This window comes from Musa acuminata, chromosome BXJ3-8 (genome assembly GCF_036884655.1).
Source record: "Musa acuminata AAA Group cultivar baxijiao chromosome BXJ3-8, Cavendish_Baxijiao_AAA, whole genome shotgun sequence".
NCBI classification, from domain to species: Eukaryota; Viridiplantae; Streptophyta; class Magnoliopsida; order Zingiberales; family Musaceae; genus Musa; species Musa acuminata.
In genome coordinates this window covers 46,537,513-46,550,590 of record NC_088356.1, presented here as the reverse complement: position 1 = coordinate 46,550,590, position 13,078 = coordinate 46,537,513, and the positions used below count along the sequence as shown (strand labels likewise).

Below are 13,078 nucleotides of genomic sequence, written 5' to 3'. Positions count from 1 at the left end.
GAGACAGACACTTGAACTGCCATTGTCGGTGCAGGGTGACGAAGACGGATGTCCATTTAATTCCTCGTGTGAGTCTGCACGCACATTGAATAGAATGGTGCGTATTAGTACGTCTATCGCACATGAGGATATTCCTTGCTTTTTGTGTTGGTGGTTTTGTGGGAGATTGATATAATTCATTTGCCCTCCTAATATATTGATATCAGATATCAGTCTAACATGCTAGCCTAAGATCGTCGATACGATACACTATCCTGCTTTCGTTGGTGTCCCGACTGTTTGATGTAATTATATTCCCCTAACACTAGCACTATCAAATTGGTAGAATTTAAAACAGATATGGCACATCAATAATTGTTGGCACGTCGATCATTTCAGCCACCATTAAACTCATGGATTTCATTTGATCTGAAGTAACTTTTAAGTAGCGAGGAGGAACCAACATGATTCTTTGATCTGTGATCTGTGAATTATTTATTTATCCTGTCACGGGCACCGCCCATTAATTTTAGATCATTTGCGAACTAGTAGACCTGATGGACCAAAAGGTTCCCAACCTTTTTCCTTGGTGTCGCATTGCAAAAGCCGATGCAGAGAGAGACAGAGTAGCGCAGTCCTGCAGCAGATGCTTTGGACCGGTGTGGAAACAACTCGACTTTAATTCAAAAGCATGGCTCGGAACACGACCACTAACGAAGCCGCTTTATGACAAACCGCACAGTCGCCGTTGGGAACGATCGTCACCATCAATCAAACCTTTTTCTTCTCAGTCGCTGTTCCTGATGCGATGACTCCACCCGATGTCACTCACTCCCTCTTTTTTTCTTTCCTTTCTTGTTGAAGAAGACCAAAGGATTCGAGGATTCCGCGTCAAGAATCCCATCCCAGAGGTGAGCAGTCTTCACGCTGTTCTTCTTCGATCCATTTATTCGAATCAGGGCATAGCATTTATTTTCATGGATGCAAGTCTGCGGCGCATCCCTTCTCCATGAACTGGATATCTATAAGCTCGAATAGAATCCCATCTCTGTGTCATCAGAATTCAGAGCTTTCCTCCTCCAATGCTCCCCACCCCCCCATCTTGGTTTCTAAACCTGCGGTAGATTAGAAACAACAACAGCAGCAACGTGACATTTCTGCACCAAATCGGGCTCCACATTGCTCTGATGCCAATCATGCACGCATCTCTCCTTATTTAAGATGCAGCAGTACAAAACACATGGATGAGAGACATGAGTTGCAGCAGTTCAAGTGTGGAGTGAATGAATGCGGTGGAGTCGGAGGCATACAGAGTACAAATAGTTCTTCGTGGTACTCAAACATGGTGGTGGGTGGCCTTCATTGCCGGTGACCACCGGGACCAGAAGCTCCCGAATCTGCTTTACTAGTTGATATCCATAACTCACCTCACCAATCTCCTCCTAGTTTTTGAAATTTGAATCGCCTCTTCCGAATGCGCGTCTCCTATAAGTGTGTCTGTGCGTCATCTTGATCTCTGCACATCCAACTCTCTTCTTTGTTTGCAGGGAAGACGCGAAGCTCCTTCGACTCGATGCCCATCAGGACAAGGTAACTTGTGTTGCTGTAATGTCACTGAGGTTCTTCTTCTTCTTCCAAGTCGCTGTTGATCCCATCTGAGTTGAGGTTTTCTGCCGTGTCAGAGGGCCAGATTTGCCTCAGCAGCTCCCACGAGCCCCTCTGCGCCCCATGACGACCACCGTCATCTCCGACGCCAACCTCCTTCCCGGAATGGCTGTCGAGGTATCCTGAGATCCTCACCCTCAGTTAGCGAGATCCCGCTCTCTCTCTCTCATCCTAACTTGTTTGGCAGAGGAAGCGAGGCACCAAGGTGGAGGACTTGGAGGCCAAGTTGAGCAAAGCCCAGGAAGGGCTCAGGAAGGTCGGAGACCCACTCCTGGACTCTGCTGAAGACGTCAAGATCGATGATGAGAAGTTCGACAAGGAGTTGGAGCCCGAGTCCGAAGCGGCCGACCTCAGCTCTCCTTCGCCCACCGATGAGACAATGATCGAACATGGGCTACACGAGAGCCCAGAGGCGGTGGAGCTCAAGGCCATGATACTGGCGAAAGAGGAGGAGGTACTGACTCTTTTGGAAGAGAACATGATCTTCAAGAGAAGAGCCGAGGAAGAAGCCGCGAGGATGGCGGCAGCAGCGGGAGCCAGAGAACACGAGCTGAAGACGAGGATAGAGTCATTGGAAGAGGAGTTGAAGGAGAGCACGGCGAGAGCAGCAGAGCTGGTGCAGCACTTGGCGGTGGCGGAGGGAGCAAAAGCCAGACTCGAGGCGGAGATGAGGCGGCTGCGGGCACAGACGGAGCAGTGGCGCAAGGCAGCTGAGGCGGCAGTCACTTTGCTGGCCACCGCCGGTACACCGGACAAACACCTTGGTGGTGTCGGATATTTCGGACGATGCTCGCCGTTGATCGCCGGTGAATCGGAGGAGGAGATGGCTGGAGGAGCGAGAAGGAAGGCAGCGGTGGGAATTCGGATGTTCGGAGAGCTGTGGAAGAAGAGAATCCAGCAACAGCAGCAGCAGCAGTAGTAAGCATGGAAGGGAACAACAACAGCAGCGTCCTCCTTGTCCTCCTCCTGCTTTTGCTGCTCTCAGCTTTGGTTGTGTCGGTCGAAGACAACCAAACCAACCACTTCCTATTTTTGGTAACCTTTTAACTGTGTGTTGGAGCTGCAACGATGTATACATTTGTGGCGAGATGGTTCGGAGCCTTAAAAATGTCCAAACGTTGTTTGGCACGTAAATGAAGTGTTCGTTTCCTTAATGGTTCGATCCTAAATGGTTTGTATGTTCATTCATCACTAACTCTCACTCATTTTCTTTCCATATAGATACGATGAGACTCTATAAATTCACCACTAAAGGGTGTATTTGTATTGTATTTGGAATATATTTGAAATAGGGTCTAATACACATTTCTAATATGTTTTTTTTTTTAATCTCATTTGGCTTGGATTTTCCCTTATCATTTAATGCTCATTTAGCTCAAATTCTGATAGTATTTCCGAGATGCTATTGTAATTTTTTTAACGGATAATCAAAATAAATTAAAATAATGGGTAAATTAATTTTAACATAAGCATAGAAGGTAATTTTGTTAATTTTTTTGGAAGAAATTTTAATTTGAACATCGAAGAAAAAATGATATCGTTTTCCTTTGAAGCATGGTATGCAATTTCGAATGATACCGTCCGGTACGGACATTATGTACCGGTCCGACGACATACCAATACATAGACCACTCGCTACTAGACGAATCGTGCTTCAGTGCTATAGTAAGAAGAAGAAATATTTAAAATCGTTCAGTAAATCCTGATGTATCGTTCGGTATGTCCTGGTGTACACCAGTACCGTACTGTACCGAGCTAATCTCGAAACACCGGTACGATACGATATTGCATACCTTGCTTTGATGAATGTAATAAATTTTTATTAAAAATATTTTTTTTCATACTTGATGATAATTGATAAAATATCATCTTTTTATATAGATAAATTTTTAAGATCCTCGATAAATATTTATAATATTCAATAATATGATTTTTAAAAAAAAATATTTTCCGCATCCTCTTTCTCCTTGTTTAATAGATGTTTACATATCTTTAAAGTAATCAAATTTACTTCATGAATAAATCAATTAAATTATGATTAAATAATATATTTTAATAGAACTACACTATATTATTTTATTTTCTTTTTTGAAGATATTTTAATTGTAGCATCGAAGATAAAAAAAAAAAATGTTTCATCGACATCTCTGCATTGCATCTATGAAACAATTGGCTGAGCTCAGTGACACATATTTATTAATAACTTATATATTATTTATGTGGAGATTGATAAATATTTTTAGGAATCTTAAGAATTAAGACAATTTAGTTACTAAGTCCATCTAAGATGTACAAGCGGTGTTAATGCTCGAGCGAGACTAACTCAACAATATATATATATATATATATATATATAATGACCGTCTTCTTAAATCTCCGTTACCCGCTCGCGTTTCTTATGCGTTTCTAAGATGGTGGGTCCCCTCCCGCCTGCCGTCCCGACTGGCACAAGCCATCCAAATCAGATTCCAAGACCGCCAACACACCGTTGACCACCCACTGCCACCCTGAAGTCTCCATTTACGTCACTGTCCTCTCCTTCGAATACGTATATATATATATAGCAATGATAATAATAAACATAATAAGTAAAAGTGTATCTTCAAACGTACGCCCACTGCCTATCGGACATCAATCATCTCACACGAATTCACTTATACAGCGATCTCATTGAACTCTTTATGAGTAAAGAACTCAAAAATGCTAGCCAATCGAATAGACCCACGAGGCCACCGATCGAGACAGAACACAAAAGCCAGCGAGAGAGAGAGAGAGAGCGAGGCTCCATACATGGCTTCGCTTGCTCCACCGCAGCTGTCGCTTTCAGAGACGAACACAGGAGCATGGGCATGACATGGAGCTCGTCCTCCGCCGCCTCCGCTTCGTACGCCCGAAAACGACGAGGAAGCTTGCTCCTGATCTTCTTTTTCGCCTCGGTGGCGGCGACGGCGGTGGGGAAAGTGATCTATGCGTGTGCGGTCAAAGCGGGACTCGTCTTCTGTGAACGTGGAGAGCCACGAGTTTTAAGGGAGGTGGCTTGGCATGGGAAGTCACTTTGTCTCCAATAATTGCAGCCCGCAGGAACGATCGCTTGCGTCGAGCGCGACCCAGTAGTAGTTAATACGACTCCGGCTCGAACAGAAGAAGAAGTTGCCATCAAAAGCTTCGACAGTGCCCCGAGAATCTTCAAAAGCAGCAAAAGAGAAAGAACAAGGGAAAGCGATGGAGCGGCATGCACTTCTGTCCTCCTCCCTCACTCTCACCGGATCAGCAGCAGCAGCAGTTACTCGCGTGAGTGCGGTAGATACCTTTCCCCACCCGTCACTGGCTCATCACTCTCTCGCCTACTTGCCGTGTGATGGGAGCTGCACCGTGAGCCGTCACCATCTCCGATCACCTGCATGCAGGTGGGTGAGATGGAAGTATAGCCAATAGGCTATGTGAACCCCTTCGAAGTAAATTCGAACAAGCAGGGGAAGAACTCGTTAGGATTCCAATGTGTACGTACAGAGTATGATTTGTAGGAAGAATTTTATGCATGAAAATGTTTGGGCAATTTACATGGCAATGGAACACGAGTTAGATCTAATCCTTAGATTGCACGTAGTGACCATTGGGTTGAAGCTAGTCCTGCACCGAGCGTACATGGAGATCCAAAAGGTCGGCACCTGTTCTTGTCTGTTCCTTTCCTTATGCCGCAAATGTTTGTGACCTTCACTTGTGGCTGCATCTCATTCCCCATTGGTGAATCCCTGCTTTCCTCTTGTACCATCCCTATTCACTGTTCCCATTATGGGTCGCTTTGGGAGAGAGGCCTGTACTCCTGTATTACATGCAAAAGGCTGCTTGTTGGCAAGCTTTTCATGGCAGTAAAAGATGGATAGATAGATAGATAGCTCCGTAGGCCTACAGATAGATACAGAGAGAGTCTCTAATTTAATTGGCACATTTATCTGTAATACATGTTTTGCTGTTTCCCACACAACCAGCTTTATGGCAGTAATTGGACCAGATAGATAGATAGATAGATAGACAGACAGATAGATAGATAGAGAGAGAGAGAGAGAGATAGAGAGAGATCTTTAATTATTCTTGTTTTGCAGTCCCAAGAATTAACCCTTTAAGTAGTCTCAGTATATATATTTTTCATACTTGTATATTTTATGTTGTTGTTGTTATGAGTTGGCAAACGTGACAATGCCTTGCATTGTTCTTGGGATAGCAGGTAGACGAAGTGTCGGCCGAAGTTTAAAGGATCTCTCTGTGTTCGGTTGCTGCGCACTCGGAGCTTCTGATATCGAGGTTTTAGCTTCGTCTTCAGAAAAGCCTTTCTTCTGAGATGTTAAACGAGGTTTTGTACAGAGAAGAAAGGAGGAGGAGAAACATGTTTGGTTTTCCAAGTTTGGGTAGCAAAAGCAGGGTCGGAGGTCAGGGTTGGCCTACACCAGGCATCTGTCATTCATGGACGACCACCACCCCTGCTACTTCTCGAACTGCACGAGCCTGTTGTCCCCCAACCTTGATCGGTAGGCAGCCTTCTTGTACTCGCCCCATGTGAACTCCTTGTACTTGCTCTGCTTCCCCTCCCCCATCAGCTGCGGCAGCGGTGCAATCCTCTGCGCCGGTGGCGGGCCGAAGAAGTAGATCATGGACACGCGTGGCTTGAGGCCGTTCGCCGCCACCCGGTGCCTCACGCTCCTGAACCTCCCGTTCGTCAGAACCTGTGTGCCGACCATGTCGAGCATCAGCAGATGGGCATGCAATGTATCGTGCGGAGGATGATGCGGAGCAGACTTCACCTGCAGGCAGTCGCCGACGTTGATGAAGAAGGACGCTTGGTCGGGCGGAACCGAGACCCAGCTGCCGTCCTCGAGCGAGATCTGCAAGCCTGAGCTATCGTTGGATCGCAAGACCGATATGATCTGCGGGTCCGTGTGCTCTCCGAAGCCGGTCAAGCTGCGGTTGAGCCCTCGGAGCTGCGGGTACGGCGGGTAGTGGTTCAGCCTGATGATGCCGTCGCTGTGTTCGTCCATCGCAAGCTTGCTCAAAGCATCTCGCGGCTCGATCTTTAGACCTTCGGCCATCGACCGGAGCACGTCGGAGGCCATCTTCCTGACGGCCACTAGGTACTCGCTTAAAGCAGAGCTGCAATGGCATCCACAGGTCGGTACCAGAAAATAAGGTCGAAACCTGTCACGTCTGAGCTCATACCGGAAAGAGCAGGCCGTCATTGATGTGCAGGACAAGGGGTCGGAGGTGACCACGAAGAGGAGGTACTCCAACCAGCCGACGTCGCCATTGACGCCAATCCTCTTATCCCCGTATCCGAAAGGGTTGGCGGGGCCAGACTTCTCCTTCTCCACCTGCGGCAAGGAGAAGAACTTCACCGCCTCCGCCTCCAGTCTCCGCATGAGCTCCACGGGAATGCCATGGTTGACGAGCTTAAAGAAGCCCAAGTCTTCGCAGGCCCTGACGATGGCTTCGCCTGCCCCGGGCCTCGACAGGTCGACGACCGGGATGCCGGTGAATCGAGCGCCGTGTTTGGGGGAGCCGACGAGAGGGATCGAGTGAAGTGCAGGGTTGGCTAAGACCACCATGGCGGCTGTAAGAGAAAGGAGTCCTGAGTTGGTATTCCGGAGTAAGAGCTGCATGTGTGAGGACTCCGTGGACTTTATATATAGCCATTTGGTATGGTGTCAATGCGGATTATTTGGTGGGAGATTAGAAGACGGTCAATGTTTACTTAATACTCTAATAGCAATAGGAAAGATTAGGTGTTGAATCGGAGGTCCATAAGACTAGCTTTTACTGTATTGAATGACTTGGAACTCGAAGCAGTCAAAGGAATGTTTTCATGTCCGTGTTCTTCAGTCGACTAATATGCCAATAACAGAAGGCTAATCACGTTATCTCTTTGATGCCGTGTACAAGTGCGCTTAGCCGATCGACGACTCCACGCTAACTCCATTCACATTGTATGGATGACTGCGGCGTCGACCGCTGATGGCGAGTCCTCCTCACGACGGTCAATTTAGCCGCCGCAAGTCGACCACGGGGACCTCTCATTCTTCTGATCGGATCCAGACCGCCCATCTCGCCCAGGAGCGCATCTCAAAGCACTCTTCGTGCTCGCTCCCTCGACTTACGTGATCCTTCACGCTTTGCTACCACTACCCTCCTGTTCGTGGAGCATCGCCGATTGCCGACATGGGGTTTCTCTCGGCTGCAGAGGAGATATTGGAAACGACTGGTTATCCAAACTTGGAGCGGGGAATCATATCAGGCTGGATAAGAAGAGAATTCGTGGTGTGATACGTGATGTGACTGCAGCTCCGATGTTTCGACCAATGGCCATGAAGCCCACACGGCATTCTCCTCCGTGTTGAGGACGCACAACCGAGCCGAACAACGCAACATGCAAAGTCGGGTCAATTCATCATCCATTTCGCCTAATTCTTGGCACAGAGAGAGAGAGAGAGAGAGAGAGAGAGAGAGTGAAGTCACATTGAGTGAGAAAGCCAATCCATCGGCAGTCATCATCACGGCGCGGGTGATCGCACAAACAATTCTTATGGGCCATGATGTTCGAGCAGTCGATTGCACTATAGGATCTGTGGATCGTACCTTCCATCTTTATCCATATCAACAGGATCAGGATGCTCTAACTTCATGGTGGCGTTGGCTTCTTCTCTTAGAGATATAGCGAGGAAGTGAGTCTCGGACGTCCTCCGTTTCGCTTGTCCATGGAGCGGAACGTATGCTATGGACAGCATGAGACAACGTGGTCGCCTCAGGTTCTTAGCTTTTGTTGTCGACGAACTGTGGCGTGGGACCGACGTCCTTTCCTGCTCCATTTCGATTTGTGCACGCAGTGCCCGCAAGCAATTCGACGGAATTGCGGCTCGACTCCTCCGCCCTCGAGCACCAAGTCGGCGACGTGACAAGCATGATCGCATGTGTCGACAACATCAATTGGAGGGTTGCGACGGCTGGTTTTGGGTTAGTGTTCCGATACGTTGTGTGCGATGTCGGAGCACGCACGCCCGATTCCTGCTCGAGGATTCCGCCGCCGAAGCAGCACCCCCGCCGCATTGTTCTGGACTTTTTTTATCTCTCGTCAGTTCCTCGGCGTGCTTTCCATCTTTTCATCCTCACGCGCCATCATTCGGCGGTCGTCAGCGAAGTGCCGACACGATCGACAGTAACTCCTCGACCCGTTTCCTCGCTTGCTTATCCGCTGGAGGAAGCAGGTGACCGGGGAGACCGCTGCTGCCGTTCTTCTTGGTTCGTATAGCGGATACATGCAGATGGAAAAAGAACAGAGGATCTGATCCCCCGGAAAAGTTGGTGGATGTACGAATCGAATGCCTGAAATGATTAGTCTGCTGTTTCCGATATCGCTCTCTACAAACAAAAAAATTTGTGTAGATATTATTGACGATCGAGGATTCTCGAAGCCACGGAAACAGTGACGATAAGTGCGCTGACATGAGGCCGAAAAGGACTCACCGAATGCTTCCCACCGTCCCGTAGAGGACTGTTCCGAAGCCCCCATCTCGAGACGATGTGAACCGTGTGCTTCTTCTGGAGACTGGGAACTACAGTGATCGCTCTGGTTTTTAGTGAGTAGGTGAAGGATTCATCGAAACGTGTCTTTTAGCGGTAGGAGATGTTGATCGTCTCTTTCACGTCGCAGGTCTATTCATTTGTTCTGATTCACATGCAATTTCGATTCGACGATTCTTGGATATGATATCAAATGTAAACATCAAAAGAAAATAATCTTTATTGATTTGAAATAAAAAAATGTCAATTACATGGGAACACTCAACGTAAGAATGCAAGTTGTCTTGCACAATAACGGGATACTCTCGACAAGTTAAAAATTCTTATTTATTTCGATTTTTTCTTTTTTTATTATTACTGGAATCTTCTCTTGAGGTTAAGATCAAGGTATATAATATCGTACCATACCGATGTTTCGAGGTTGGCTCGGTACGATACGGTACCGACATACTATGCGGTACACTAGGGCATATCGAACGGTATATCAAGGTTTATCGAGCGATTTTTCTCTTACCGTAGCACTATAATAATGCTACAGTGTATTACTATAGTACTGTAGCCGGTCCGTTCGATAGCGAACGGTCTGCGTACCGATATGCCATCGAATAGGTACGTATCGCCCACCGAACAGGTACGTACCACCCATATCGGGTGGTACCATTCGAAATTTTATACCACTTTTGGAATAGTTAGATAAAGTGACAAAAAAAAGATCTTCGTTGGACTTTAAATTTAAATTTTGAAACTTAAATTCAACCAAATTTGATGAACTTTAAAATTTATTTAATAAGAATTAACTCTCGCCTCTATTTACACTTCGTTGTCCTTTCGTGCTTCGAGATCATATAGCTTACTCTGTTTTTATATGACAATCTTGGTACAGTATTGTTTTGGTTAATATGAATTGAAATTTCGATATTTTTACATCCTCAACAATGTCATGATGGTTCATAATTTCTCAATTCTATAATATATATATATATATATATATATATATATAGTATATTATAAATAAAGATTTAAATATTTTTAATTTAACTAAAGATATTATTTTTTATTAAATTGAATGATGTCAACATATTTTTATGTATGTGCTCGATCCAAATAGATTAAATATCTATGACTTGTTGTCGTAGTTGTATTATTAGTATTTTAATAGTAAATAGTGTTAGAATTCTAATTTAAATTTGGTTAGGTTTATATTAGAATTTAAAATCTGAATTAAATTAGGAGTTCATATTTTATTAGGAATATCACATTGTTCATTTAGACCCATAAATTGGGTTGACCGTATCCTATTCACAACACTCCCTTAGCAAAAAAACACAAAAGAAGAGAGAAGAGAGAGAGAGAGAGAGAGAGAGAGAGAGTTGCGACTCTTTTGAGTTAGGTTAGTTGGTGATTTTTTAGTGATAAAAGAAGTTCCACTTCTTTAATTAGATCTTCTTCAGAACTCTGGAAAAAGAAAACTATGGTTACTACTATCTTCTTCTTGTCTATAACCACCTGTGTAAGATGGTTCATAATATAGTAGATATTGGCTCCATATGTGATTTTTCTTTATAAACCTCTAAAGAACAAAGGTCGGAACATTTAATGTTTCTAAAAGAAAAAAGGTTGCTTGGGCTGAGCCCAGCATTTTCTTTGAGAAATGATTTATTCGTTTATACATCATTCTAATGGTAAATAAAATCAAGAAAACACATAACAGATTCTCAAGGATACTACTAGTCCATATGAAATCATCGGAATGGTGTGCACATCGGGGCTTCATTCTGCAAGAGAAGCATATGTTGCCACCTTGATTTCTAGTCTTCTCATGCTGCTCAGATTAATCAGCAAAACAGATCCGATCATACAACTGTAGAAATGGGTTTTCTTATATCCAGTTCATCTACACCAAAGCAAATAGCAACCAGAGATCCAATGATGTTCCCAAAGGAAACAGCGTTTAACTCATCATCAAGGCAGAGGGAGGGTACACACAGAACGAGCCATTGAGAGATTGGCCCTCAATGCGCGAAGGCAGCGAGCGCGGAAGCCATGGCGATGAGAAGCAGCACGCAGAGCCCAGGCACCGCCGCGATCGATCCGCTCTCCATTCCTGGTGCCGGCGCCGGCGCGTCCTCCGCGCGGACCGCCACCGAAACAAGCAGCACTAGAAGCAGAGCCACCTTCGATAATCGATTCGCCAGTCCTGCTTCCATTTCGAGAGAGAGAGAGAGAGAGGAGGAGGAGGAGGAGGAGGAGGAGGAGGAGGTGGCTTCGGTTGTGATGAATGGTGGGATTAGGGCATTTTATATATCGGGAGAGTGAGAGAGAATATAGCCGTTGGGGGAAGAGGGCAAAAAGCCTGTGGACTGGAGTAGACGTTACGCGCCACCGTGGCGTGCGACGTGTGAGTTGGGAAAATGACAGCCGAGCTAACCGTTGTAGCAGTGGACGGTTACGGAGAAGTGGTAGCGCTTCACTGGCTATTGTAAATATCATAAAATGCCATGACACGACTTAGGTACCGAAGGGCCATTCTCGCGTGCCGTGGAGGCACCCTTCGCCCAAGTCGTGGTTCGAAGCGTTGTTCGTGGATGAGCGCTTGCTTTACGTCAGCAAGACCTCCCCTGCCAACCTTGATGCTATCTTAGCTGGACGCCACCACTTCACGAACATAACTGTACGATTGGGTGGACTTGTCGCTTGATAAGCCCAATCGAGGAACAAATCGTTCGATGTTTCGAGCCCACGAGGAGTTCGCCACCTGAGTCCTCCGAGTCCGACACGAAGAAACGCGATCGCGGGCGAAGGCGACGTGCGACGATCAAGGTGGCTTCCTGAATCTTAATTTTCTCTCTCTTTCCCTTTCCTTTGTTCCCCTTTTATTCGGGTTTGGATACTCGAACTCTCTTAGCTCTGTGATGTGCGCTTGATGTGGGAACAACGTGGTTGTGATGGCTTTTCCAAAGCTCTTGAGGGGAATCCGAATCGCTGCATGTTACTCGCTCTGAAACCAACTCTCGTTCGTTATCCATCGGAATGTTCTTGCTGGCCTCCGGAAATCTAGCGCTAGGGTTAGCATTTAAGAATGCTGTGGGACTAGTGTCGTTCCTGTGGTCTCTGTTTCATGTTTGATCGTTCATGAAATGCTGCGGGACATAAGTCATCGAATCGATCCTCAGTCGAGAAATTTAGGTTGACGATATATTTTTCGGATGCATTATGCTGAGATGTTAGATACGTGTCTGCGTCTTGATATTTGAGGATTCTATGATTCTATGGAAAAAGAGCTGAGCGTGATACAAGTTTTGGTATTTTAATGGAAAATGTGGTTTGGCCCCCCCACAAATCACCATATAAACTGAGGATTCTATATGGTTGTCGATGACAAGTTTCTCTGATTCTATGGATAAAGTGCTGAGCGTGATACAAGTTTTGTTATTTGAAGGGAGTGATGGGGATATAAAGAGGAATAACCTTTGTATATGAACAAATACTAGAAGACCATAATACGCAGCGGAATAAAATGGAAACACAATCAAACAGAACACCAAGATATACGTGGAAAACCCCTTCAATGTGAAGGGTAAAAACCACGGGGCAAACTAGAGATAATCCACTATGAGAATAATGAATATACAAATCTCAATCTCTTGTCCAAAACCCTAGCAACAACCACAAGAGAATAACTGGGATACAAGGATCACGTCACTGCCCACAATATCTAAAACCTTCCCAAGTAATCATAGCAAGAGTCTACTGTAGATTTGATCTAACATGAGATGAGAACACTGCTAGATGATTGAGAACAGTATCTCTGCGTTGTCCTTGTCTTCTTCCATTTCTTTCTCTTGTTTTTCTGCCTTGTTCTTCTCTC

The 13,078-nt window shown here is 45.6% G+C and overlaps 2 protein-coding genes and 1 long non-coding RNA gene across 5 annotated transcripts; 1 reads left to right on the top strand and 2 right to left on the bottom strand.

The window, feature by feature from the left end:
* Positions 1-547: 547 nt before the first annotated feature.
* LOC135580927 (interactor of constitutive active ROPs 4-like) lies at positions 548-2,798 on the top strand. Of its 3 annotated transcripts, none has more exons than XM_065161481.1 (4): positions 548-890; positions 1,527-1,569; positions 1,662-1,761; positions 1,832-2,798. In XM_065161481.1, the coding sequence occupies exons 2-4, from the start codon at positions 1,553-1,555 to the stop codon at positions 2,561-2,563; spliced, it is 849 nt and encodes a 282-aa protein (XP_065017553.1). In that variant the 5' UTR covers positions 548-890; positions 1,527-1,552; the 3' UTR covers positions 2,564-2,798. The 3 variants fall into 3 exon arrangements, with proteins under 3 accessions (XP_065017553.1, XP_065017554.1, XP_065017551.1); XM_065161482.1 differs by lacking the exon at positions 548-890 and adding an exon at positions 924-1,387; XM_065161479.1 differs by lacking the exon at positions 548-890 and having other exon boundaries at positions 1,400-1,569.
* A 3,162-nt stretch (positions 2,799-5,960) lies between these two features.
* LOC135645361 (gibberellin 2-beta-dioxygenase 3-like) lies at positions 5,961-7,297 on the bottom strand. Its single transcript, XM_065163675.1, has 3 exons — positions 6,856-7,297; positions 6,444-6,789; positions 5,961-6,365 (listed from the first exon to the last, which is right to left on the bottom strand). The coding sequence occupies exons 1-3, from the start codon at positions 7,293-7,295 to the stop codon at positions 6,126-6,128; spliced, it is 1,026 nt and encodes a 341-aa protein (XP_065019747.1). The 5' UTR covers positions 7,296-7,297; the 3' UTR covers positions 5,961-6,125.
* Positions 7,298-11,001: 3,704 nt separating this feature from the next.
* Positions 11,002-11,476, bottom strand: LOC135644806 (uncharacterized). The gene is made up of 2 exons (XR_010498597.1): positions 11,197-11,476; positions 11,002-11,104 (listed from the first exon to the last, which is right to left on the bottom strand). It is a non-coding gene; the product is annotated as an uncharacterized LOC135644806 (long non-coding RNA).
* Between the last annotated feature and the right edge of the window lie 1,602 nt (positions 11,477-13,078).

Bases quoted from the DNA above. Each gene is read 5' to 3' on its own strand.
- LOC135645361 (XM_065163675.1), bottom strand. From the start codon at position 7,295: ATGCAGCTCTTACTCCGGAATACCAACTCAGGACTCCTTTCTCTTACA. The intron at 6,790-6,855 runs GTATGAGCTCAG...ATGCCATTGCAG, and splicing joins ATGACGGCCTGCTCTTTCCG to CTCTGCTTTAAGCGAGTACC. The intron at 6,366-6,443 runs GTGAAGTCTGCT...GTCGGCACACAG, and splicing joins ACGTCGGCGACTGCCTGCAG to GTTCTGACGAACGGGAGGTT.
- LOC135580927 (XM_065161481.1), top strand. The intron at 1,762-1,831 runs GTATCCTGAGAT...CTTGTTTGGCAG, and splicing joins TTCCCGGAATGGCTGTCGAG to AGGAAGCGAGGCACCAAGGT.